The sequence below is a fragment of the Microchirus variegatus genome (assembly GCF_963457635.1).
Source record: "Microchirus variegatus genome assembly, chromosome: 8".
NCBI lineage: Eukaryota > Metazoa > Chordata > Actinopteri > Pleuronectiformes > Soleidae > Microchirus > Microchirus variegatus.
In genome coordinates this window covers 26,340,892-26,368,152 of record NC_139809.1, presented here as the reverse complement: position 1 = coordinate 26,368,152, position 27,261 = coordinate 26,340,892, and the positions used below count along the sequence as shown (strand labels likewise).

At 41.2% G+C, this 27,261-nt stretch overlaps 1 protein-coding gene across 1 annotated transcript; it reads left to right on the top strand.

Annotated features, from left to right (window-relative positions):
- On the top strand, positions 1 to 26,218 carry pamr1b (peptidase domain containing associated with muscle regeneration 1b). Its single transcript, XM_083893227.1, has 14 exons — positions 1 to 76; positions 9,918 to 10,094; positions 10,927 to 11,052; positions 11,596 to 11,710; positions 14,970 to 15,187; positions 16,739 to 16,846; positions 19,041 to 19,211; positions 19,373 to 19,564; positions 19,939 to 20,790; positions 20,877 to 21,053; positions 22,244 to 22,310; positions 22,485 to 22,714; positions 24,468 to 24,820; positions 25,291 to 26,218. The coding sequence occupies exons 1-14, from the start codon at positions 37 to 39 to the stop codon at positions 25,840 to 25,842; spliced, it is 3,378 nt and encodes a 1,125-aa protein (XP_083749353.1). The 5' UTR covers positions 1 to 36; the 3' UTR covers positions 25,843 to 26,218.
- The last annotated feature ends 1,043 nt before the right edge of the window (positions 26,219 to 27,261 follow it).

The window sequence follows — 27,261 nt, the reverse complement described above, 5'->3', positions numbered from 1 at the left end:
GGGAAGGAGGGCTGGCTCCTCTTTATCTCCCTCTTCATGTTTATCTCCATACCCCAGGGGACAGCCTGGCCATACGGTAAGACATCTCCACTACTGCTGCTGCTCTCTCTCACATCCTTCTGGCTTATGTTCTTTGTTCTCCAAAAGCCGGCATCAGTATACTCTCTCCATCCCCTCTTGCTTTACGCTCCTTTAAAAAAGCACAACAACACTCAGAGAGCCTCGTAAAAAAAGTAAAAAATGCACAGAGAGGCAGTGATGTCAAATCTCCAGAGGCAGCGCCGACAAGTTTGCCTTTGTCCGAAACAACTATTATTATGAAACACAGAGTGAGTGCTGTCCTGCATGTGTTTATTGTCTTAACTTAAAAAAGAAAAGGAACAACGTGTGTGATACTGCTCTCTAGACACTGTAATTGTTATTTGTGAAAACTTTGAAAAATTCCTCAAGGTGAAATTAAGTTGTTGGAGTCCTCACAGGGCTGTTGGGTTTTGGCACTCGATTTGTTGTGGGCGAGTTCTCTCAGGGATCGACATCGACCCTAAGTGTTTACCCTCGGTGACCACTTGAACTGTGGCAGGAAGTGAGTCATGTTTCAGTCGAGTCTATCATGCCGACTGCAGTGATGTGTGTACCATATACACCGTCTCCAAGACACCTCTCCAACCCCTCTGCCCTCTGGCTGATTCCTCCTCGCACAGTTACCACGGAGCAAAAATAACACTTCCTAATTTGTATTGTTGGCGACTGTGGCAAAGAAGCTGGGACGAGCACAGCTGTGCTAAAACCCCACTGAGTCAGAGCTCTCTGGAAGATTTACGTGCTTATGCTGCAGCTGAGTCACTGTGTTGTTATCGTATAATCGGCTGATGATAGATGTTTTCTGCTGAACAACCTTAAATGCCTTTTATTTCTCTTCCCCCCCTCCTCCCCGAACAGAGCAGAGAAGTGTTTACATGCAGATCCTGACTTCATGGAAACGTCTGTTATTGCAATGTGTGTTTACATCCATTAGTGACTATTTTGGTGTCCCCACTGAGGTATTTTATTTTTTATTTTTTTGATCCATGCAAAGCTTCCTGTCCAGGATCTCCCACCTTCATGAATCCTGAGATGCCCTGTTCTCCTGACACGCTGCTGATTGTGTGTTGAACTAAAGTCTACAGGGAAGTTGTTGGAGATTCAAGTGAGCAGCAGGGAACAAAGACCAATGATATTAGAGTAAAGCAAGTCAAAAAATCTTGGCACAGGGTTTAGACAGAAGAGGAAAAACTGATTGAGCATTTTGAATGTTTCAGACATTGCAATTCATTCGACCTTCAGTTTAGGTTCATTCTAAGTTTAGGGGCTACATGTGCTCCCTTAAAGGTGAAGTAAGTAGTTTATAGTGCCATCTAGAGGAGAGGCTGAAATTTACAACAAAGAACTGCTCCTCTGCTCACCCCCTCCCTTCCCTTAGCGCTACGGTGTCTTTAGCCGGTCCTCGTCGTCTTTCTCCGTGTCAGCAGATGAGGTTCGTGAGGCGAGGGAGAGGGCGAGCTACCACGGCCGTAGCAGACGAAGCAGAGAGAGTGGAGGCGGGACTTTTGCTACAACTAAAGCGACGCTTGATTTGTTCTCTCGCGTTTGTCTATACAGGCTCCCGTAGAAACATGGCGCCGTGGCAATGCAGTAGCGGCCCGCGATCATGTTATTTTACATGACTTTTTGAAACACTACGAAAATGAAACAAAGAATATTAAACGGCGACTAGACAATACAGGAGCACATAATATGTATTTAAAAGTGGATTTTGGTTCATATAAACCCATAAATACTACACAGTGTCCCTTTAAGACTCCTGTTTGACCCACGTGTTGGCGTGTGCATGTCACCAAAGAGGTCTATAGATTGATGGAGTAGTTCATTGGCTTTGTGGTTTCCGAGTAGAAGGAAGTTTATTTAAAGCGAGCTATACACGACCAGCACTGGGATCAGCGCATGGGCTCGGACTACATTCAGATACACAAAACCTGCCACATTGGTACTCTGGGAGTTTCCCTGTTAGGATGGCTGGATCACTCTGCCCTCAGAATACCAGACAGCTGCTGTGGACAGTAGGTGAAAGGAATTATGCACTCAGCACTCAGCACACACACACACACACACACACACACACACACACACACACACACACACACACACACACACACACACACACACATCTGTTGTAAGAACATGTCTCTTTTTCCATGATACTCCCATGTGAAAAAAACACACAATTTTGTCAGGAGGAAAATATTCAGTACTGGATAATTTGTCATTCTCTTGACAGGAAACATTTACTGACACAAGTTTTCACCCTGAAGTTAAAAAAAAAAAAAAAAATCTGCAATGTGTTTTTCTTTTTCAAATGAGAAGACACACGGTATGTTACATGTTTTGTTGAGGCGTGTACTTTAATTGTTTCCAGTGATTTATTTTACTTTATTCATGGTAATGGTCAATTTCATTTGTTTCCCTGTCAGGTCAACACTGAGTCTGTGTTTGCAGTCGCCTGCCAGAAGTGGTTAAAATGATCTTTTTAAAATAGTTTTAAGGCACATTTTTATGGTTTGAGTGTCCTTTTTTTTAATTTATCAGATGTCTTGACCATACGCTGACTAAATAAATCACAGCCTTGCAAAATCCTGTGCTGGAGTAACAGAATGATCTGTTTTTATTAGGAGTTGTTACTGGTTTTAATCACCGGGACAGTTTGTCTGAAGCTGACTGCCATGGCAGAGAAGACAACAACTCCGTTTAAAAAAAAAACAGCATCACCAAACTCAATATTTTGTTATTGTTTTGTCTGAGCCAACCCTGGAGACACCAAATTACCTGTTATGTTTCTAATTATGACAAGGAACAAGTATGGCCTAATGGTGTTTTATCAAGGACTTGCAAAGTTCAGTGGTCAAATACAAATGGAGCTGTTTACTTCGATTGATGCCATCAGGTGCAAGTGAGGTAAGGCCTTTTTTTAATTAGGCAACTGAAAGTTAAGGCAATAAAGTTGATGTGCTTGAGCATTTACTTTGCTGTAGAGAGTTAGATTTAAGAAGAAGGAAACCATGTATTTATGTATTACTAAAAAAACTATTTATTTTATTATTTTGAGTGGGAGAGTGGATGTTTGTTTGTCTCTGTGGGGCCCTGTGATGGACTGGCAATCTGTCCCATGTCTATGTCAGCTGGGATTGGCACCAGATTGAAGCTGCATAGCAGAGCATAACATCTGGTGATTTTTGTATTTGTTGATGTTATTAGTCTGCCTCTGTTTGGCCTTCGTTAACAAAACACAACATTATTTGTATGGTGCATCCTAGCTGAAAATGGGCTCTGTGTCAAGCAATACTATCAGACCCGACTGAAGGAGCATTTCCCTGAATTTCCACCGGGCACGTTAAGGCAGCGGAACGTCAGCGGCGCAGTCGCAGTTGCTGATCGCTTCCATTATAATCAATGTGAGCATTTCCACCGGGCGCGCCGCGGCACGTCTCAGCAGCGTCCCTGAAGCGGCTCGCCGCGCTATCGATAGGTAGCAGTTCTATTTATCTATCTTTCTAGCAGTATCTATCAACAGAGCAGATCGCACCAGACTGCCAGTAGTTGTTTCCGTTACACACACAGTCTATCGCAGGATCTCGCAAACGTGTGTCCGTTCAGGATTATCGCCCGTGAATCCCGCTGGCTCCCAAGGCACCGATGCACTGCCAAAACGTGCCCGGTGGGGATTGACGCCGGGCAGAGGGCGTTGCAAAACCGTGCCACTAATGTTCCCCTGCCCTAACACGCCCAGTGGAAATCCAGCGTTTGTGTGTATATGTTGCTGTTGCCTCTGTCTGTCTTGACATAGTCGATAGGCTTAATGAGCATTGAGTGAACTCATGTGACAATGGTTTGAATGTAACAGACTTTTGTTTATATTTAAAGGTTACACACTACAGCTTTAGCTGTGATCTACAGGTTTGGCCAGTAAACATGTTGAGGGTATCAAAAAAGCATTTTAGAAAGCACACAGAGAGCAAAAGTCTGCCAAGGCCGCTCCACAGTTTCCCACAGTGTCAATATGCTCCTCTAAATTCACAAGGTTGAATTGTGTTGAATCTGCATCCATTTGGATCAATCAAACAGAACCAAACAAACAGGGAAACATGACTGACAGCATACCCTTGGTGGAGGTTGAACAAAAAAAAAAAAAAAAAATATGTGAACATTCCTTATCAGAAGTTATGGTTTAATGCGGCTCTCTGACAGCTCATGGTCGAGCAGGGCAGTAAAAGTCAGACACAAGGTCACATGTGAATCACCATGACCTCATCTCTGCCTCCAGAGATCGCAATGCCAAATGTCTGGATCCACATGAGTGGTGTGAAATCGAGACATGCTGAGCCTGCAGATATCCTCACTGTACAAAATCACTTTGTGAAACTTCTGTTGAGCCATGAGGCATCTGTTATGAAGCGTCATCATAACAGACATTTCCTATTTTCACCATTATGGCTTCCTGACATGTACTTTGAGGCATATATAGGTTTTGCAGCACAACATCTGGAATATAATGGACACAGCAGATACCACTTACATCACACCAGAAAAGCCTATTAATCCACAACAAACTCTATACAAATCCAAGTGGGGAAAAATGTTTGTGATTTGCTGTAAAATTGTGGTGATGTGGCTTTGTTCCAGATAATAAACTAATAAACAGAGTCATACAGATACACATACCATAATCCTTTGGACACATTGGATATAAGCAGCTCCAGACAGCAATGGAGTACAGAAGCAAACCGTATTATCAGGTTATTATTCTATTTGGATATGTCTCCGATGCTGTCAGCACTTCCCCATGTGTGATCAAGTACAAGCCAGTAACACACTAGCACAACCACAGCCTTGGGTTAAATTACAAGAAAAGGAACAGAGCGTCATAACAGTGGAGTGAAATCTTCTTGGCTGTGCTATTTTTTTTCTTCTTCTTCTCATATTCTAATCAGTTTTCATGGTGTCTGTAAAAAAAACCACTTACCTACAATACATTGTGCATGTGCTAATGCAAGCACCAACATCGAGTCCCACACCTGTTCAGAGCCTCCTAAACTGCTGTAAAATCCTGGTTCAAATTGTTACTGTGCAGTCTGCAGTTACGTGCAGGTGTTGACCTGGAAGCAGCACATAATGTGTGTTTTTACAAGGTGGCGGAGTTAACTTGAAATGAACAAATGCAAAGCGTGTTCATGTAAAAACATTTTTCTGTCATTAAGCAGTGGGAAACCTGGCAATGTGTCTCCTGGTGCAACGGCATGGCTTCTACTGTATATGTTGTAGTTGTGTCTTTGCTGTCTGGACTTAACCAATAAGCTCCAATTGGGACTAATAAAGCTGTTTGGATTGAATTGAAAATGACTTGATGAAATAAGAAAAGATGTGCGTTCAGCACTCTGCGAGAAACCTGTGAGTCACACTTCAGAGGAGAACAAAACTGCTTTGTCAGCTGAGCTGGATGTTTACACATCTTTATTTTACAAAAAAAAGTTATTTTGCTTTTCCATTAGTGATAGTACCTGGTATCTTTTTTTAGTAACTTATGAGGGCCCATGCGAGCTGAGCCGAGACTATTCATGATGTCACAGGAAGAGGCACAAGAATCAAATCGAACAATCCCAAACTGTAGATCAGTTAAAAAGACTTAAACATACTGAAAACATGGGTCAACCTGCCTGTGATTGCGAGCAACAAGCCACCACGAACCCTTCTGCTGCAGTTCAGCCCATTGACTGTGTCAGACGGAGTCTGTGCTCCAGCTAATGCAGGAAGTACTGAACGATTCTGTGAACTTCTTTTTTAATTACCTGGTTCTAATGATTCAGTACATTGTAATCAACGGCTTTATAAGTCACTAGTTTGTGGAGGCCACATTGAGGTGGAAAAATGCCATAAGGTTACAAAAACTTTTTCTACCAAAAGACCCCCCTATATTTTACAATTCAAATCACATAATTCACGGAATAATGAGAACTAACCGTGATATTCAGAGATCATAAGTAGACTTAAGTTGTATAAATGTATATTTTGTGTCCTAAAAGGAGTGGGAAGCGAGTGTGATCTTGCAGGATCCTTCAAATCCTTTATATTTTATCTTACCTTCATGATCAGATTGTAACTTTTCTGTTTTGAAACCAAACAAACTATGTCATGGCTTTGACTCTCTCCTTGTTGTCAGACAAAATGAAAATGATTTCGTAGCCCTTGCTATTATACTTTAAATCAAGGCCTTGTTATAGGAGAAGGGCAAGACACACAGCAGCCATCTAATGACATTAGCAGACCAAGCTCATAAAGTCTTTTGACCCTTTCATGTTTATGTCCTATAAATCAGGAGTTTGTCTCTCAGTGTCCTTTACAAACCTCAAAGAGGAGGCAGAAAATGGATCCCATAAGTAGACGGGATGGTCAGCACCTCTTAATCCCCATGTGGCGGCCATCGCACCTCCTAAACGCTGTTTTCTTATCTTGTCCTAAAATCACTGCAGGGTAACAAATGACAGCAGTTTACAGACTGAACAGTTAAATTGGCTCGTAACACACATAGCAGACGGTGACCGTAGTTCACCCAGAGTCTCCACTTTGACGATCCACAGCGTTGGATATGTAATTTGGGTCATGCTGCAATCATAGAAAAATATGTAGTCTGAAATGAAGCTGACGGTGAAAACAGACCAGGCCAGAGTTTGCAAAGTCAAGCAAGTGTATTCAAGTAAAGGCTGATTACAACTGCAGGTTTAGTGTGTCATGGGTAATAAGGAGCTAGTGGTGATGTGTTGAACAGTCTTATAGAAATACAATCCAAAGTCAGGGGACCAAACTTTTTGCTTGTAATATTACGTTGTTTTTTATTAGCTTTTTGATACAACTTTGCTAATAGTGTTTTACTGACAGCGTGGTATATTAGCCCATCTCATTAGCTGTGTATTGTGTCTTCTTGTCTCTCCAAACACACAGGCCATGTGTCCAATGCCTTGGATGTTTGTGGTTTATCACACATGGTCAAAATAAACCCACAAGAAAAAAAAAGAGAAAATGCTCATGGAGGCAGAACAAGCTAAACAAAAGGAGACAATGCAACAAAAAAAAAAACTGTTGTTACAACAGTGTATGAAGTTTACGTTCTTTTAACCGCAGCAATTAATCGCTGGTGACAATGAATCAGTCCTGACAGCGACGACACTTCATGGCCAGTGGTGTGCACAGACATTTCAGGGGGGAAGGGGCTCAGGTGAAAAAAAAGGGGGGTACCCCTTCATTATTATGATTAATTGAAAGAAAATTATGTTACAGTTGTAAATCTTGTTCTTATTTATTTCAGTTACCATAAACTCTAAACTCTTCAAATCCCCACCATGTACCCTGAGCAAGGTTGCTCATTGTTAATTGGACACAATAAATTGACCTCATCCATGTCAATCCGAAACCTGAACAAATGGGAAGGTTGCATCAGGAGTGGAATCTGGTGAAAAATATCTCTGCTAAATCAATGGCTTCAAATATGGAGGGGTATTGCATTCACTTGAAAAAAAAAAAATAGTAATTAATTTTTGGTTTGATTTTTTGAATAATTTTAGCTCTGTTTTTCTGACTAATATTTTTTCCCCTGTTTTTCTGTCTATTGTTTTCCTGTTTTTCTGAGTACTTTTTTTCTTCTGTTTTTTTCGGAGTACATTTTTTTCTGTTTCAAGTGAATGCAAGGCAAATCCGGCGCCTCAGCTGCACACCGTGTGGATCCAATATTTTCAGCAGTGTCCTGATCATCTCTTGAGTCACCACGTAGCCAGCCTGAATGCATTTCAAATGCATCATCTTGTATCCATGGAGCATGCCATTATCTGTCCAACTGATCCTGGAGAAAGATTGCTATGTCTAGCAGATCTGAATGGGCTTTCCTTCTGAACAACTGCAAAGTCTTCAGGTGCCTGCGTAAAGTTGACAAACTAATAATAATACCATCTAACTAAAAGTAAAACTTGATTAAACTAAACAAGCCGTCCATGTTGTTATAAATCAAACTCTCAATAAAGGAGTGAATGTGTTTATTATTTCAAATTCTCTCTAATCTCAGAAAAAAATTACTCCGAAAAACAGAAAAAAAATTACTCCGAAAAACAGAAAAAAAAAATTTCCTCAGAAAATCAGGAAAAAAAATAGACAGAAATCAGGGAAAAAAAACATTAGACAGAAAAATAGAAAAAAAATCTAACCGAAAATTTATTACTGAGAAAAACAGGAGTTTTTTGGGTGAAGCCGTAAAGGAAAAATATAAATGCAAGTGATTAATAGGCCACATATTGACTGCTCTCTCACAGAAGTTATGACTCAAATGCAATTTGGGGGCATTATTATTCACTTTTATTTGAAAATGATTTATAAAATTTGATAAAGAAATGAATAAAATCTGTTGTAACAAGGCCAGAGGGTGGATGAGCAGGTGCTTGAGCATCACCCGGGGTCTGTCTGTGCACGTCCTTGGTCGTGGCACAGAGAAATAGCATTGTTATGAGTGGTTGGCAGGCCGTGGTTTTCTGCGGTTATTACACAAACAAAGCTGAGCCCATGTTTTCCGAAACAATACATAACAAAAGGATCCAATGAGTCATAAAACAAGCCACAAACGCTTAATGAAGCACAAACTCCTGTCCTGAAGTAACTCATATTCAACGTGAACCAGTGGCATTACACAACCTAGTTTCTGTTTGATTAATGCCAGAGACGTATGTCATACCTCATTGTGCCTTCTTGAGGGAATAGCTGAGGAGAAAGCCAGAGTGTAGATACAATTTATGACATAATTAATGTGGAAGGGCAGCAGGAAAGATTTGCAGCATCTGTGCTTCTTTTTCACTTATTCAAGCAACCACAACAAGATTACTCACTTGTGCTCTTTGCTTTAGTGAGTCCGTGTGTTCATGTGTGTCTGTTATCAATAAATATGTCGAGTGTATCACTATAACATTACCAGTAAAATAGCTTGAGTATGTCTGCTTGTTTTTCAGTTGTGAATTGTCTGTATTTAAAGAATAGCGCTCGATGAACACTCATAACTACAGTTTTTTACCATTCTCACATAGTTTTGGGGTTAAGTGACCTACCCAGGGACACATAGGTATGTAGACTAGCGGAGCCCGGATCGAACCCTGACCTTCGAGTCTGAAGACAATCGGCTGTACCATAATGCCACAGCCGAAGGACATTGAGAATAAATGGTGGGAGTGTCAGAGTTGAAGCTATTGTGATTGCTGTGGTGAATAGCAGGTACACAATGCCGCAAAGACGTGTTGCCAAGTTGAAAGTGCAGCTTCTGTTTGCTCTCTCCGTCCACATCTGCCACAAGACAATCTTCACTTCTCTTTCTCAGCTTTGTAACATAAACAGAACCATTCAGGCAAAAAAAAAGCCCAAAAACCCAATTAAACGTCACGTTTATTGGGTACAAACTGTTTACACTCGGGCTTCATGAAGCACTTTCTATTACACTGTGTGATTCAGTCTTTTATTAAGAGTTGCGTCATCTCTGTTGTGCCATGCACCATGCAGACAAAGTAAGCCACTAAGACTCTGTGGTCCCCTTAAAAAGGAGTTTGTAACCATATGGCAGTGGAAATAACCAGAAAGCAGCAGCTTGTATAAACACTGAACTCACCAGAATCCTTCCACTGCTGCTCAAGCTTCTACTGTCCATAAACTATGCCTGCTAACAGTTTCCCACAAGGCCAAATATTACATATGATTTATTTTCTCCATACTCTTTCCACTTATGCAATGATGATTACTGGAACAAAGATTCCCTGCTTGATGTTTTTTTACTAATGCTGCTGGCCTTGATTTATTGTCTCCATTAGATTACAGGTACCAGAACGACCACTGTCCAGGCCCAGAATGGAACGTTATGTGCAGAGACTGCTGTGAGTATGACGTGATCCGCTGTAAATGTCCTCTCCAGGGAACTCCAGTGGGCTACGCTGTGCCCTGCTGTCGCAACGCCATCAACGCGTGTGACCCCTGTATTATCCATCCAGGTACAAATTTTGCAAACATGAAAAGCTGTTTTTTTCCTACAATAAGTAGTTTTAAAGAACTGCCACAAAAAAAATCCATTTGATTCAGTCTTTGAGGATCTACAACTTGTTATGAATATCTGTCATATCCACCTATCAGCTGCACATCTGTTTTCATTGAAGCATGACAAGCAGCGTGACAGGAACTCTGAAAATAACTAACGTATTAACGTCTGATGTATTTTTTTCTGAGTTAGGAATGAATGAGCTTGGATTTGTTAGAGTAATGCTTTTTGTATTTCAGACCAAAGGAAATATTGCATTTATGTGTAAAGCATAACAATATGTAAGAATCCCTGGAGATGTCAGCACTACATGTGTACCTTCATGTTCTTTTTGTACATGCCGTTATGCATAGAGAAGTATGTCATGCTTTCATCACAGCTTGAATCTTCTCGTTCCTCTTTATGAGGAAAAGCCAGCTGTTTTTTAAAATTTAATGGATATCTGATATTTTGCTGTTAAATGCACACACCATTTCATGTTTCTTTTGTTAGTGACCATGAATCCCAACTAGTACACCATCAGCCCATGTTTGTTGTGTGCATAATGTGAATGTAGCCACTAAAGTAAAAATCTGTCCTCTTTCCTCGAAACAATTTTTTCCTCCTTGTTTCTATTTTGGGAAGCAGAAACGTATGTGTTTTGTTTGACGTAAAACTTGAGCCTCATGGATTTACCAGAGTTAATGTTGAGGAAACTAATAATGTTAATGTAAAGTGTGTCCAACTCTGACAAATCACACTTTCGGGAGATTTAATGTCATTTTTCTTCCCGGCTTTACATCTTTCAGGTTGCAGTCTATTCGAGAACTGTAAGCGCTGCAACAATGGGACATGGGGCCCGAGGGATGACTTCTTCATTCGTGGCAAATACTGCACCGAATGTCGCCCCGGCTGGTCTGGTGGAGATTGCAGGAGTAAGCCTCTTCACTCTGCTAATTACAGATCTACAAGGCTTCACTGTAAATAATGTCTCTCCATAGGGCAGAATAAATGCCACGCTCTAAATGTTCTTTACTTCCCTGCTGATTTATCTACTCTGCCAATTTGGATGGCTGCCATATGCCTGGAGGATTTTCCACGAGCTGAGTGACAGGTCGAAGTCAACGTTCAGGAATCCCATAAAACAATTTAATGAGTTATAGTTGGACTGTAGTTTTTCTCTATATGAAAATAATTCACTACAGCGCATGAGAGAGAGATACATTTAATTAAAATCAGAATCCTGGAAAGGCTGCTGAAAGTATTTTTTGGCCCGGTGCTAATTGTGTTTATGCTTATTTATGTAGGTGAGCACAACAGAGGACTTGGAGACTCCAATGTAATTACTTTTGGTCTGAATGGTAACCAAAACAGCTGGATGTAGACGGCTAGCATAATAATTAAGCTGTAATTAATGGGCTTGAGAGTTTCAATTACAAACCATGGCTTTCTTAATGAGATTCCTGTGTGTGTTTCAGGATGTGGGGGAATAATCCGCAAACGGCAGGGCCACTTGGTGCTGGAAAGTTACCCGAACAATGCGAGGTGTGAGTGGACCATACAGGTGGACCGCCCCTTTACGATCGATCTCAGGTAACTGTGTGATCTTGTAGAGAGATACCAACATCCTCACATCCTTCACATGTGGGTTCTTTGTTTCATTTTCTACACACGCTGGTCAAAATTCCTCAGCTCCGCTCTGATGGCATACCTTGGTATAAGTGCCACCAGAGGAAGGTCACGTACCACTGGTTATACATCATCACAGTTTGAGAACCATGTGTTTGAGCTCAAATGGTTAACATGAGTTAATTAGCCAGAGTAAGCAAATCGAAGCCACATATCCATAATGCAGTTTGTCAAAGCTGCTATTCAAAGTCAATGTGCAGTGTTTTAGTGAAGGCCTCCACTGCATATTTGTGAGGCTGCCTTTAGGGGGCAACAACATATTTCAGAATTATTTTCTGCAAACTGCAACTATGAATATCTGTATAAAATTTTACTACAGTCCATTCAGAATTATAGGACAACCCGACTGACTGAATAAAACAACATTGCATTCCACATTGCAGCGGTTGAAACTGATTTTTTTTTTTAAAAGTCAAGCTATTCTGAATATTTCCCAGACATTGCTGTCAACTGTATTTATTTGAGCTATATTTTCTTCTGCAGAAAGTCCAGCAAGTAATCGAACACTAGTTGATTTGGCACCAAATTCCAGATAAATGTGTGTCTGTTAAAAATGACTTTATACTGCAAATCTTGTAAAACTCCAGGTCATTGCAGGTTAATCTGCGCGGCAGTAAAGCTTCCGTTTTTGGGCTCTTCGTTGACCATCTGTAATAGTTATCAACCGTTGGCCCCCTTAAGTCAAATTTTCCTTTGGTTGAGATATTTCTGCAAGATGTATGTCATAGTCTGATGGCAACTGTGCTGCAGAGTTTGGAAACCACAACACTCCCTTTTTTTTTTCAAGACAGTTATTTCTTCTCGGTGCTGAGATAGCTTTCTATTTCTGTCATTTCCTCCATTACACAGACAGAATTTTACAGACGAACAACTGTGCAGGGATTTTACAGAATGAAAGCTCCATACGGTTAGATTCAGTCTGATTAAGCAGTGCACATGGTTGTGGTTTGTTGTTGCATGTGTAATGGACATTTAAGGTTGTTGTTTTTAATATAAAGTTGCACAATAAACCACAAACATACATATACAATTGATTGCAAGCCTAAATGCTGTTTTAGTTTTCTTTAATGTTTTTCCCAATAAAATCCAAAATCAATGATCATTGCTAATATTAGAAGTAAAACAATGGGATTGTTTGATGCTTGCGCTGAGGAGGTAATGGCTGTTTCTGTGTGTGTTACTCCATCTTCCATCACAGGCAACATATTTAGTGAATAACAACTGGCATTAATTGCTGGAGCCGCTGCAGGGTAACATTTGGCAGTACTGTAAATCTCATTACTCTAAGCTTCCCTGGCCCAAGGTTCTGCGATAAAGGGTAAAATTAGAGGCCTTGGGAGCACTTCATTGACTTGCTCATTACTCCTTCATATCTGTTCCACTGTTGTGCCAGTGAGATTACATCTGAAATCACAGAGAAGAGGAAAGGCGACTCCTTGTGTTTAACTTAAACTTGGTGGCAGTTATCTCTTTATCACACTGACTTCAAATGTGTGTAAATGTTCTTTTTATTCATGTCTTTGGTGCTTTATGACAGTTGGTTTACTGCCAACCTTTTCTCTCCCCTTTGTCCACCTTAGCCAAATATCAGTTTTTTTTGTACTCACATTCTTATTTTCACAAGCCATAAAGCCACAACCTCGATATAGAGGAGAATCTGTCAAGCAACACTATTAGACTTGAGTGAGGGAGCATTTGTGTATACAGCAGCAGTGTAGTGGCATTTATCCCAGCAAACCACTGTATGACCAGGTTTTTTTTGTTGTAGAACTCACATCTAAAACTTGTTTGCGGGCACTTCTTTGTGTTTTCAGTCACTGGTGCAGTGTCTGTAGGAAGTATGTACTCCTATACTGGGAGCTGAAGAAGATTTTTCAGTTATGGTAATGCATGATAAGGAACGTAAAGGCTAACATAATACAAATACCGTGCAACCTCATTACGCACACAACGCAAATCAAATACGCCTTGTAAAGAGATTCCAGCGTGGCTGACAGTCACAAAACAGCTGGCTACGCTAATGCTAACAGTAGCCTCGTTAGCTTAATTTTGGAAACAGGTTTGCCAAGTTAGCTGCTAAATAGTAACATGCTAATGCTAAATAAATATGTGTGTGCGTATTGGTGAATGGACACTCACTGACTCTGTCATTTCAGTATAACACCATGTCCTGCGTTGAATGTGTGAAAATGTCTCTCCCACCGTGAGGACAGCCTCTTCACTCCCACCTCCCTGCTTCAGACAGCACAGCTGCTGCTGATGAGCCACTGCCTCCCCGTTGTTGACACTCTGACAATCCTGACGGCGAAAATGACTCCAAAAAACGTGAAAATCAAGGATGCACACCATCGGGTCATGCACAACCCATATCCAAAATCTTCGATTTGACTAACGAGATATGCCCGTCTGTATGCCACAGACACACAGACACAACTTGCTTTATAGATAGATACTCAAACCTGTTTGCAGCTGTCTCATTGCTGTTGCCTCTGTCTGTCTTGACATAAAAATAATCACTTCCTGTGTGCAGGGTGGGGATGTGTCTGAGTGACACAACATCGAAATAATGTTACAGACAAGTGAGACCCAAGGTCAGAGCATTGATTATTGATCTATTGCAGTTTTGCCCATAAGCGAGTGGAATCTCTCACTTGTCTCTTAATGAGGTATGTTTTTAGAGGGTGGTTTAAGGTATTTTTTTCCAACCCTTGTCAAAGGGTGAAGGTCAGATGATGTTTGGCCTCAAGATTTATGAAGCACATTGTGAAAAAAAGGAAAAGGATATTAGATTTTGACCGGTTCTTCTAAACTATCACAAACATCTTAGTTACCATGAATATTTGTTGCACTAAAAAGTTGACTGCCATGTTAGTTTGTGAAAATAAAACACTTTTCACAGTAATTGCTGTCAGCCATAGTGAGCAAATCAGCATCAGCTGTTAATGTGTTCAGTAGTTTTCATCATTCATTTCTTGTTTGCTGGTTGAGGTTTCATTACTTTGGTGCCAGCTCGTGTGGCACTGCCAAGGAAAACAGGAAATCTCTCAGCAACAATGAATCAAAAACGTTTTTACACAGTGTCAAATTGGAAATAATGAATTTATAATGCAAAATGTGTTTTCTTAAGCACCATTTTTTCCTTTACTTGTCTTCATACTGACAGGGTTATGATGCTGAGTCTGGAGTTTCACCAATCTTGTCGATATGACTTTGTGGAGGTGCGAGATGGTGACAGCATCAACTCACGTGTCATCGCTCGTTTCTGTGGGAACAGCAGGCCGGCCCCGATTCAGAGCTCTGGCAACAGTTTGCACATACTCTTTGAGTCTGACGGTTTCAAGAACTTTGACGGATTCTTCGCCACTTTTCAGGAGAGTTCAGGTGGGTCCATCTTATTGGTTAGCGCTGTTGCCTTGCAGCAAAAATATCTGAGTTCACGACTCAGTCAGAATGATAGTTTGCGGTCCAAAAACATGCAGAGCTTAGCTGAACACTCAATTGCCTGTATGTGTGAATGTGAGAGTGAATGGTGAATGATTGTTTTTGTGTGTTGGCCCTGTGATGGTGTACCCCAGCTTTCGTCCTGTGTCATTTAACATTTAAGCATTTGGCAGATGCTTTTATCTAAAGTCACTTACAAAAGAGGAATAAGCTACATAGAAGTAGTCTTGGAAGAACTCCACTAGATAGGAACAGTGGTCTTGCCTTGCCTCGGAAGAGCTGGGTCTTCAAGAGCTTCTTGGAGATAGACGGGGACACCCCTGTTCTGGTAGCTCTTGGTAGATTCATTCCACCAGTGTGGAACAACACATACCAAGAGTCTGGATTGTCTTGTGCGAGAAGGCGACGGGTAACAAAACATAAGACTTTAGTCCCAGTCGTGTCAGCTGGGTTTGATTCCAGTGACCTGCCACCCTCATGTGAATGAGGAATTGGTAGATAATGGATCATATAGATACATGCAAGTCAGGTGAAGTGAAGTGAGCCCCCAGGCACCTATTGGCTGCCTGAGGGCTACCAGGAGCCCCGTGGTAGCAGCTTAAAGCTTGTGTTTGTGATTTGTATGTTTTTAAGGGCAGGTTTGATGAGAGAGCAGACAGCAGGGGATCATTGGTTACAATGGTTTCATTGTTGCCTGCTATTGCGAGCTTGGCCACACTTGCCAGTACTACACTGGATTGTTTTCTGTTTTTGATCCAGACACAGCTTTATTTATTCATTCAATCTATTCAAATGTGTACAGTTAAAACCTAAATGTTTCCATTTGAAGTACTGTACCAGATTATAGCTTGAAGCAAATCCGCAACTGCAATTATCATCTGTTGATGGCTATCCAGAGATGCAGAGGATTCCAACAAATAACATAAAAAAAAGTTCAGAAACTAATGATGGACTCAAGCCTTAAATCTTAAGGGTAACATCTAAAAGTCTAGTATTAATTTCAAAACAGAAATAACGAGGTCACTGTCAACACAGTGGCTCTTTGGAGTCAAGTCTTCAGCCTCTTTAATTTACACTGGTCCAGCACGCAATATCTGAGCTTTCATGTGGCATTGACTGACTTTATGGCTGCTAATGGCCCACAGAGTAATTAAGGTCGGCCCAAAATGCCTCCACTTTCCATAAATGACCTCATTCTCGAAACTCAAAAGCAGACACACGTGCACACATTCTGTTCAGGAAAGCTACTTGTGGCAAAACCAGATCCAATAAAAGTAAACAAGTGCCTTTTTTTTGTAGAAATGACCACACACCTTAGACATGAAAAGGGAGAGTGACATTTAAATAGCACCAGTGTTGACTATGATTCCCTAAATGTAGGTGGTGTGGATGGCAATTCCATTTGGAAAACGCACTGTGTCAATGTGTCACTCTATTGTCTATGTTTTTGTACTCTAACGTCTTACAACTGCACAAACTGTGTGTTTACAGCTTGCAGCTCCTCTCCTTGTCTGCATGATGGGACTTGTATCCTGGACACTTCTTACACTTACCACTGTGCTTGTCTGGCTGGTTACACAGGCAAGAGGTGCGAACATGGTGAGTATGTACGAACGAAAAGGAACGCATATGTTTTATCTGAAATCAGACCCACCCAGTTACCACAAATGTACTGAGAATTATCTCGACTCTTTGAACTCTGTTTTACTGTTGTTGCTACAACAAAGACGTTTGGTGATTCACACTCACAAAGGAGAGGTCTGCGGTTTTGGCAAGATTCAGACTAACCGTCTCTGTGGTCAGTCTCATCTATGGTTTGGGACAATCAGGAAGAAATCTCTCAAGAAATGCCAAATTAATTTCCTTGGCAGGCCTGCAAATCCGGATTCAACACCAACAAATATTTTGTGAATCTGAGTCAAAACATCTGAGACACTCAAGAGGGTGATGAGTTTAAAAAGCCTTTAATTGTGAATCACTATTGAATCATATTAACGGTAAAAACATGGCCTTCATCAGGGGGAAAATATGTGGAAACAAAATGAAGCTGCAGTGGAAATTAACATGTATGGGATGTCGCTCGTTCAGTGTGCCTGAAGTCATTTTGGTCCTCAAAATAATTGATTTATGGGTGTCTGGGACCCTGATCTGTTTTTTTTGTACCTTATGCATTTCCCTTAAGATCCTGCAAAAACACTTGCTGACTTTTTCACCTCTGCAATTGTTTCCAGGGCTTAATTTGAGTCCACATAATGTAGAAACAATTCTGTTTATACAATGTGTTTGCCAGTTTTTTTCATTAGACGAGACACCATTAAAAGAGGGCAGGTGTTTTCACTCCATGCTGTGCATTCTTCTGTATCTGTGCTGTAAATTTTTATTTTATGGAAAAGAGCTGGAATAAGTTGTTTTTTTTCCAGAGAGAATCAAGTCTACATTTCTGCCCTGGAGTCAGATGAAGAATGTTGAATATTTTTCCTGTCATCAGCTGTATTTTACTGCTGCGGTAATCAACCTGTCACCTGCTGTAGTCCTGAGCTAAAACTCACTCTATATGAGGGAATTTGACATATTGTCATACAAAATCACGATAGAAAATAAATGATCTCTCCTCTCCCTGGCACAGGTTGATCTCTTTTTTTTTTGTGTAATCTGTCTTGGGGTGCCGTGTTGTGTTCAGCAAAGCTTCCAGGGCATTTATGAAAGGAAAGATGATTCAGTTACACTCAAACTGTGTTTGCATTCCGCCCTAACAACTCCAGACTCATCTTATTATGTCTGTGAACACAATCAGACGTGGAAGATGGATCATTATTGTAAAATTCAAGAATGCCCCGCAGCATTTCAGTGCACCAGAGCAAAACAAATAGAAAGAAAAAAAACATGGAGGTCAGTTGGGGTACAGTTCAATTTTTCTACTCTTGATTGGCCAGCAGTTTTCTCCATTCCCTCCAGGGATTGAGGGTTGGAAATTCCGTATGGCACGAACACCATATTACAGGGAGGTTTCCTTGCTTTGGCTCTGTAAAACCCCAACATTGTGTGGATTTGATCCAATTTTAAGTCAACAAAAGAGGTAAACTCCAGAGGGAACGATTCTCACTGAGTGTTGTAATGATACGATAACTGTAGTGTTAATGTGTGTTTGGGTTTTGTCCTGAGCTTCATTGTGGGTGGCGAAGTTCTCAACCACAACATGTCTGTGTGTACATTCGCAGATTTGATACCACTTTCACACAGGAACTGTACATCACAAAACAGCAAAGGAATCGTACATTAATTTCCCCCATTTATGACATTTTAGTTGTGTTGTGCAGTATAGGCTATCGTATAACACAGTTACACACTGGTATCCCACAACCACTTTACCAATCTTCTACTCCTTCACTTCATAAAATCAGCTTTTACTGCACTGGAAAATTCAACAGTTTTTATTGCGTCTATTTATTTCTCATTTTACAAGCTTTGTTTTAAAGTCTTGCTGTGAACAGTTTACTATCAACTGCAATATGTAGGGATGTATGTTAATGGTCATTCAGGCAGCATTTAAAGCGATTATTTTAAAGTGCTGGACATGTTTCACTTAAGGGTATGAGTCTGAGAGTTGGATTTTTTGTCTGTGGACAATATCAGTCTGACCTGCATCACTGCAAAGTTATGAACTCCCTGAAAGTATTTTACATTACAGCAGGGTGGTTCGGTAATCTTCTGTTTGCAGTTAAAGGGACTCAAAAAGGGAAATAGGACAACATGTTCATAAATCAACTGTACCAATGCCTGTTTTTCCACTCAGTGGTGGGATGCCGCAGGCCTCCGGTGCCCACCCATGGATCCACAAAGGGTGTGTTTCAACACTCGGGCGCACGCATCACTTTCCACTGCGATCCTGGGTTTGAGCTGCGAGGGTTTCGTTCTGCCATCTGCCTGAGTGACGGCACCTGGAGTGCCCCTGCGCCAAAGTGCGGTAAGAAAATGATGTCAAATGTTTATGCCGCGACATGAGCAAAATTTGGATGTGGAATCATGATATTTGTGTCATTTGCTTGCATTTGGATGCCTTTCATTCTGCCTCACAGAGAATGTGCAGTTTGTGGAAAACATTCTGAGTTTCTTTCCTGTCTGCAGTGCCGGTGGAAAGAGTCTGTGCTCTACCTCCCAAGCCAACCCATGGGGACCACTTTCTGGTTTATGGACCCAATGATGTCCTGATTGCACTGCAGTACCTGTGCTACCAGCCCTATGAACTGAGTGGGACCGCTCAAAGAACCTGCCTCCCAAACAACACCTGGAGTGGGACGACTCCTCTTTGCACTAAAGGTCAGACACTGGAATCATTGTAAAACCAGATTAAATCAATGAGTCACAGTCCCTGCAAACAGTTTATTCTGCTTTTGTTTCCATGTTTTTTTTTTTGCATGATTGCAGAAATTGAATTACTGCCATTACAAGAAATGAGTATGATGAGATAACTGTTATAAAAAAAATCTGTGGTAACATTTAATATTGTTTTGCTATTCCCTTTTGTAAAGGGATGTACTATTTTATAATACCAGCTATTTTTAATGGTTATTACACAGAATCTACCACTTATTACCATGCAATTACTGACGTATAATGTTAAATATTACTTAATCTGCATTAAGCATCTCGTGTCAATTCAGTAATGGTGATTTTATGTTCTTTACCCACAGTAAATAACACTCTCACTGAACCAGAAAAGGACAAAGACCACAGCAAAGAAATAGACAGTGAAACAGACACAAACACAACTATGGAGAAAGGTGAAGAAAACACAACTAGAGAGAAGGAAAGCGTCGGAGGGAAAGACATAAATACTGGTCATGAGAATACAACAGCAGTTGACAGAGGAGATACATATACTGGGACCGTTCCAGAGGAATCTGTGGACGTGGATAGGAAAGAGGGAGAGTCAGAGGGAAGAAATACTGGGTCAGAGAAACCCAAAGATAAGGTGGATGGCGAAGACCCAGATAACAGCCTGAACACAGTTGAAATAAAAGAACCCGAAGTAGCAAAGCAACCTGATGAAAATGGAGGCATCCCAGGCACAAACACTGGACCGGGAAAGACAGATGTCCCAGACATTGTTGTGATAAAAGACAAAGGACAAGAACAAGCTGAAAGAAAAGAGAAGCAGGTAAATGGTAAAAAAGATGCAGGGACAGTAGGCCCAAATGATACAAAGCTGAGGACGGTCACAGCTGACGTTGAGAACACAGTGGAGGTTTTTGAACTGGACATGACAAAGAACCAAACGTTCACATATGATGTAACAGAATCAAAGAAAGTAAATAGCACCAAAGTTTCTGCAGACACGGGGAGGAAAACCATTCCCACAAGGGTCAACGTTACACAGTTCACTCTGTACAGGGCTGGAGGTGAGGAAAATGGCAACGCAAAGGAAAACCCAACATTTAAAGAGGATAAGGCAGAAGGGAATCCTGTTGAGAAAACAAAGGAGGAGTTAGATCGAGAGAAGGAGGAAAAAGAAAAGGAGAAGGAAGTCAACCAAAGCTTCACTGGTAAGAGCCCTATTTAAAAAAAAAAACTCAACCCCAACTGTGTCCTTGTGCTTGACCTCACCTGCTGTCCGTTCCCTCTCCTGCAGAGAAAAGCTGCCCACTGCTCCCTCGTCTATCCCATGGCTATTATCAAGTGGTGACAGGTTTGGAGCCTGAAACAGTGGAGCTCATCTGTAACCACTCCTATGTTCTCAGCGGTGACTCTCGTCGTACCTGTCAGCCAGATGGTACCTGGAGTGGCAAACAACCCGTGTGTCTCAGAGGTAATTTCATCCGCACTGTCACCCTCTCTTTAATTTGTTGCTAATAATAATGGCTGTTGAGACTGAGACTGTGGCATTCTAATAGTGCACATCCTGAAGGGTTTATGAATACTAACTAGTGTTGTAATCAAGTCTGGAATCTACAATTGTAGTGTGAGTAAGCAAAGAAAAGTCTGAGTTGATTCCCCAGAGCAGGGTCCCCTCTTGGCATTTCAAGATGGAATCTTAGATTGAACAAAAATGACACGGCTATCATCATTTCACATGTGTTATCTTTGTGACACAATAGCCAAACTCACTTGCACTGGCAAGGATTCACACGCAAACAAACTCATTTTGAGTCCTTTGAGTCTCAAACTTTGGAATCTGAATGCAGTCAATGCCAGTGACAAGTCCAGGAAATGAGGACTCAAGTCTCACCCGCATCCGAGTCTTGAACTAGACTACTCCAAACCTTGGACTACTAACATACTTTCAACTCTTCTGTTTTATTGCAAAAATAATGACCATATATTTCTTGTACTATAATGGACAATGAAATGTGTAGCTAGTAAATGTTCAAAGTTAAATGCTCGAGATTGAAGGATTTTTGCAGTGTAGCAATCCATCAAGTCTGGAGCTGTAAATGCTAACTCGTTCTTAATGGTCTTTGGTCTGTCTGCAAAGGGTAAGTGGCTGTCTATTAACCTGCCTTTCATGATAAATACAAGAAAAAAGGAATTATGCTGTACAGGTACAGAAGAATTTTTTTTTTCAACCCCAGCAACAACTGTCCTGAGATTTAGGTGAGATAAAGCCTATCAAGACACAACTTGTATTTTGATTAAAATGCACTGTGGAGGTGCTGGTAGTTGAATTTTGATAAGAAAAAAGAACCATGTCTGTTGTCTCCCACTTCTTCAGGGTCTTCATGCTAAGCTTATATAACTGCTCATGTTTTGAATGACAGTGTTGTAGTTCACTATATTGGCCATTTGATTTTTAATTTATGTCAGCCATTTTCAATAAATATATTTATATACACTATATATACAAAATAATCACAACTTCTGATTATGAGAGATATTTAACAAATATTCAGTAAAACGCAGGAAATATTTTTTTTCCATACTAGCAGGACTTTTGTGAGGGAATTATATATTTTTTTATTTCATGTGTGTTTGTGTGTTCATACATGTGTTTATTTACAGCATGTCGGGAGCCCAAAGTGTCAGACCTGGTTAAACAGAGGGTTCTACCACCTCAGATTCCATCCAGGTATATTTACCAATAACATGACATCTATATGTACTGTATCTCAGCTGCTGTATCTGTAATTAGAATCAGTTTAATTGCATACGGCTCATGTTCTTGTTTAATTTCCCCCTTTTAAATTGAAACATATTTTAATCCAGGTAATGTCTTCTGCACATGTTTTTTGTATCTCCTCAGAAAGACTCCTGTTTTCAAGCTCTGGTCCTCCGTGCTGCGCTCAGAGCTGCAGTCAGATGCTCCCACCAAAGGCCCTCCACTGCACCCACAGTTGCCCCAGGGCTTCCACCCGCTTTACACACACATCGAGTACGAGTGTGCGTCCCCATTTTACCACCACTCTGGGAGCCCCCGCCGCACCTGCTTGAAAACAGGGAAATGGAGCGGGCGTCACGTGTCCTGCTCACCAGGTGAGGGCAGCAGAGGACTGTTAGACGAGAAACCACATAGAAAACACGGCCACAGACAGCACTGGTACAGTAGGTGCAAACCAAACATAATGTCTTGTAGTGAAGTGTTCTGCCACTATGAGTCACCAGAGGAGATTCAGTGCCACGATTTCCATTTCAGGTGAGACAATAGAATACAGTATAATACACATAGATTTCAGGCTCATTAAATCATTCAGTGACCCCTCAGGCCCTATAGATAAAAGCATTTTCATCCTGTTTCCATTTTTTTTTCCCTTGAATATTTAACCATCTGTATGTTATTCCGATGATTTACACCCACATGTCTGCCCTGATGAGTGGATACAAAATGAATGCCCACTATGGACACAGCACATTCTAAAAATATAGCCGACTTCCTCTTATTGCTGACACTGTGAGCGTCTTCACCACACTCACAGGAGTTCTTGCCAGCCACAGAGCTGCAGGCCTCTCATTACTACTCAGTCAAAGCTCCCTTAGCTACTAAGTAGAAACGCCATTAGCTGACATGTGCAGCAGACAGGGAAAGGTTAGGCATCGACAGATTTGATAAAAGAAGGCTTCCTTCGTCGTTTTGTAGCAATCACAAAATACGCTCGCCATCATGACAGAGCCCGCTCCAAACACTATCTGAAATGGGATTTGATGAGCAGTAAATTTAGTGTCAAGAGTCATCACATTTTAGTTGATTACAGCAATTTGGGACAAAGTTGAAACAGCATCCTGGTAATCTGACACCTTACCCCCTTTATAAGTGGAAGATTGAATCATTGATTAAATCTCTCACTTCACATTTTGTGCAGATACACAAAAATCTATATCTGTATTCAAGCAGCAATGTTAGCCTATGGCTAACTCTATGTCAGCATCCACCCCACACACATACACCACACACCTTATGTCGTCTCATGAAAGTATTTACAGACTAACAGCAGAGACTGACAGCTAAAATAACATTATTTTCCCTGCACCACTCACAGAAACAACAAAACATCTCTGCCACACGTGTCCAGTCACATTTGCAGACTTCTTCTGAAATCCAGCGTGCTTTTCTTACTTCTCTAATTTGACTTCATTAGCAATAAGAACCAGCTGCGCTAATCAGCTCACCTGAAACTGATTCATTGAGACGTCTCCACACAACCACGCCCACCTCCACACTAAAGTGTGGACTGGGTCCAAAGATGACATTAACCAAATTTGACATCAATGTGATGAATCCTCTAGGAGGAGATGCTGAAAGCATGAGGTGTAAAATCACTAAAAATGACTTCCTCTTTGGTTTAGGATACAGCTTTTTTGTTTGCTCATGTTGACCTGATACATATGCCCCCAGAATGTGGTACCTCTAGGACAAACATGTGCTAGAGGCTGGCTTTAGGGGGCGCTGAAGAGCCCTGTCGCTCAACAACACTGTATCTGAGATAGCTGTCAGAGTATAGAGCTATAGGGTATTACAAGTATTCTACTACTAACTTTAGTTATTGTTACATTCAGTGCAGTGAAGCCTATTTTTGAGTTAGGGTTCTTTTGTATTATATGGCAGTTCCTCCATCTATGCCACTGCTTTGCATTTTGGCAAACAGAATTTGAAACAAATAAAAGCCCAACTCCTGTACCACAGCAGTAAATGTTGACACTGTCTCAGTTAATTTTTCCTGTCTTTTTATTTCCCCTTGCTCTCCTCTTGATCATGGTCTTGCCTCTCATCTTGTCACCTCCTCTTTGGTAGTGTGTGGGAAGCATCCAACCTTTGACCAAGAGAGGCCAGCAGAGGCTCACTGGCCTTGGCTAGCAGCCATCTACCGCCGCTCCACCAATGGCATAAAGACCAAGGTAACCAAGGCAGACAGCCTGGCAGGGTCCAAGAAGAAGGACGGCAGAACTGGCAACCACGACCAGGCCTCTGACTGGCAGCTGGTGTGCAGTGGAGCTCTGGTCAACCAAAGGAGTGTGGTGGTCGCAGCTCACTGTGTGACAGAGCTCGGGAAGGTGTATCCTCTTGATGTAGCCAAGATCAAAGTGGTGGTGGGGAAGCATTATCGTGATGACCACAGGGAAAGTAAAGGTCTCCATCACCTGAGGGTAAGCAAGTGGAGATCTCACTATTATTTATTAAAATAAGCCAATATTTTACATTTCACAGACATTTTCCTGTCTTAGTTGGAGACTGCATATATCAAAATGCAAAACACAAACACACTATTATTTGGAAGCCTTGAGATTTACAATTAGACCAAAGCCAGTCAGTTTTTGAAAATGGAAGTTCACAGATACCACTTGCAACCAAGCATCTGTTGGATCATACTAGCGTTCAACTCACATGTTTATTGAAGAAGCCCCGAAACTAGCAATTGAGACCCTTAACTCCTCAGGAAAAGGTATAATCAAGTAAAAAGAAGATTCATGTTCCCTTCATTCTATGAATTTGCTTGTGGCTACTTCCTGGGCTTCACTTTTCAAACCACAATGCTACATCCCTTTTTTACGGTTTATAGATTCAATCGTTAGTTTTCAAGAAACTTAACACTAATTGAGTCTTTTTGCTCTTTTAGGTGGCCTCCATTATGGTTCATCCAAATTATGACCCAAATATTCTTGACTCCGACATGGCTGTGGTTAAGTTACTGGACAAAGCAAGGATCGGGGAGAAGGTCCTGCCCCTCTGCTTCTCAGAAAGCGGGGGAGAAGAGGTGATCTCAGGACAAGGGCTTGTGACAGGCTGGTCCCCGCTGCCTGATTCGAGTTTAGGCACCGACGAGAGAGCGAGGGTTGGGCTCGTTCACCTTGCTGACATCGTACCGTGTGAGCAGCAGTATGCTCATAAAGGCGTGCCAGTCAGTGTTACAGACAATATGCTCTGTGCCAGTCAGAAGCCCGACTACACACCCTCAAACATTTGTCCCTCTGACACTGGGGGGATCCTTGTTTCCCCTGCAATCCCTGACAACCAACACACACAGGTACATGGGGAGAGCAACAAGTCGTGGAGGCTCCTGGGACTAGTAAGCTTTGGTTATGACCAAGGCGACTGTGATCCGGCCCTCTACACAGTCTACACACGTGTAGACAACTTCAAAAACTGGATTGAGAGTAATATGAAATAAATAAATAAAAAGAAACTCTGCTGTCTGACTCACCAGACTTCCTCTATACTCAACAGGTTCTAAAATATCTTAATATCTTACCATCCTCTCTCGAATGACTATTGATCCTTCCTGGTCTTGTTTGTTTTGTCTTTTGCACAAGGGCATTTTCTTTCTAAATGCAGAGGCAACACTGGACAACACAGTGCTCTAACTGAAGGGGGAGCTAATGCATTAGATGTGCTGGGCATCACCCTTTAATGAGAAGACTTCTGTGTTCAGGTCTCACATCCTGAGGTTACAGACTTGAAGATGACCACAAAACCATTTCCGATGGTTTGTATTGTACTCATTTGTATGTGTATATATGTTGTAATGTACTGAAATCATTTTATAAATTCATACCCAAGGTGTACATATTGTAGACTGAAAAATTGTGATGTTTTTAATAATAAAGAAAGAGTGACAAGGGTGTTTGAGCTTGTCGGCTTCCCTCATAGTGACAAAATAACATATGCACAAATAGCATTCCATTGACAAGTATGGAATCTCATTATGGTGAGAAGGGAAACACCTTACATTTGCTCCATAAAGCACACAGAGGGTCTGTGTTGTGAAGCAAATGAATCCAGGTCACAGCCGTAAACGGAGCACATTATTCACAGATCAATTCTCTTCTCTGTGCTCAAATTAAATCAATTACTTCCATTCTGACCCTTCTCCATTATTCAGAACATAGTTTACATTGAGGTGCTGCAGCTTTTATTGACTTCCAAAAGAGGCAATACACAAATACATCATTTCTCTTTATTTGGGGCTTGGGTTATTGAGTAATTTAATTCAAAATAACTGAATCTACCGACTATGTTTCATCAAATAGTAAATCAGCGAAAAAGTATACGGAATTTGTCAAATAGTAATAGTCAGATAATTGGGTGAAATTGAAATAAAATTACATTTAAAATCAAACAAACAAATGTGAGTATGAGAGCTGGGAAAACGAGGTGATTTATAAATGTTATTGAAGCAACATGCCTCAGGCAGAAACATCTAAAGCTCAGGGGTCCTGACTGCAAAAACCTGCTTATTTTGTGGGGCAGTCAGAGGAACCCACAACAGGGACCTGAACCCTGCACTTGATATACAACCAAATCAGCAATAACATCATGAATCTGCTGGTGAAGTACATTTTTAACCTCCCTCCGGTATTCGGCCTAATCTGACTTTCCTAAAGCTAAAATGTTCCACATAGGAAATGAACGGGTAAGATTATGATATATAGATGCTAATACTGAAATAAGGGAGGGTTCAAGGAATACTGGAGAAAGGTTAAACCATAACACTGATATGTGATATTTTGATGCGTATCTGCTTGCATCCAGGAGACATAGCAAAACCGAATACTTCATTGACATCCTACCTTGACTGAGTTGAGTTTAT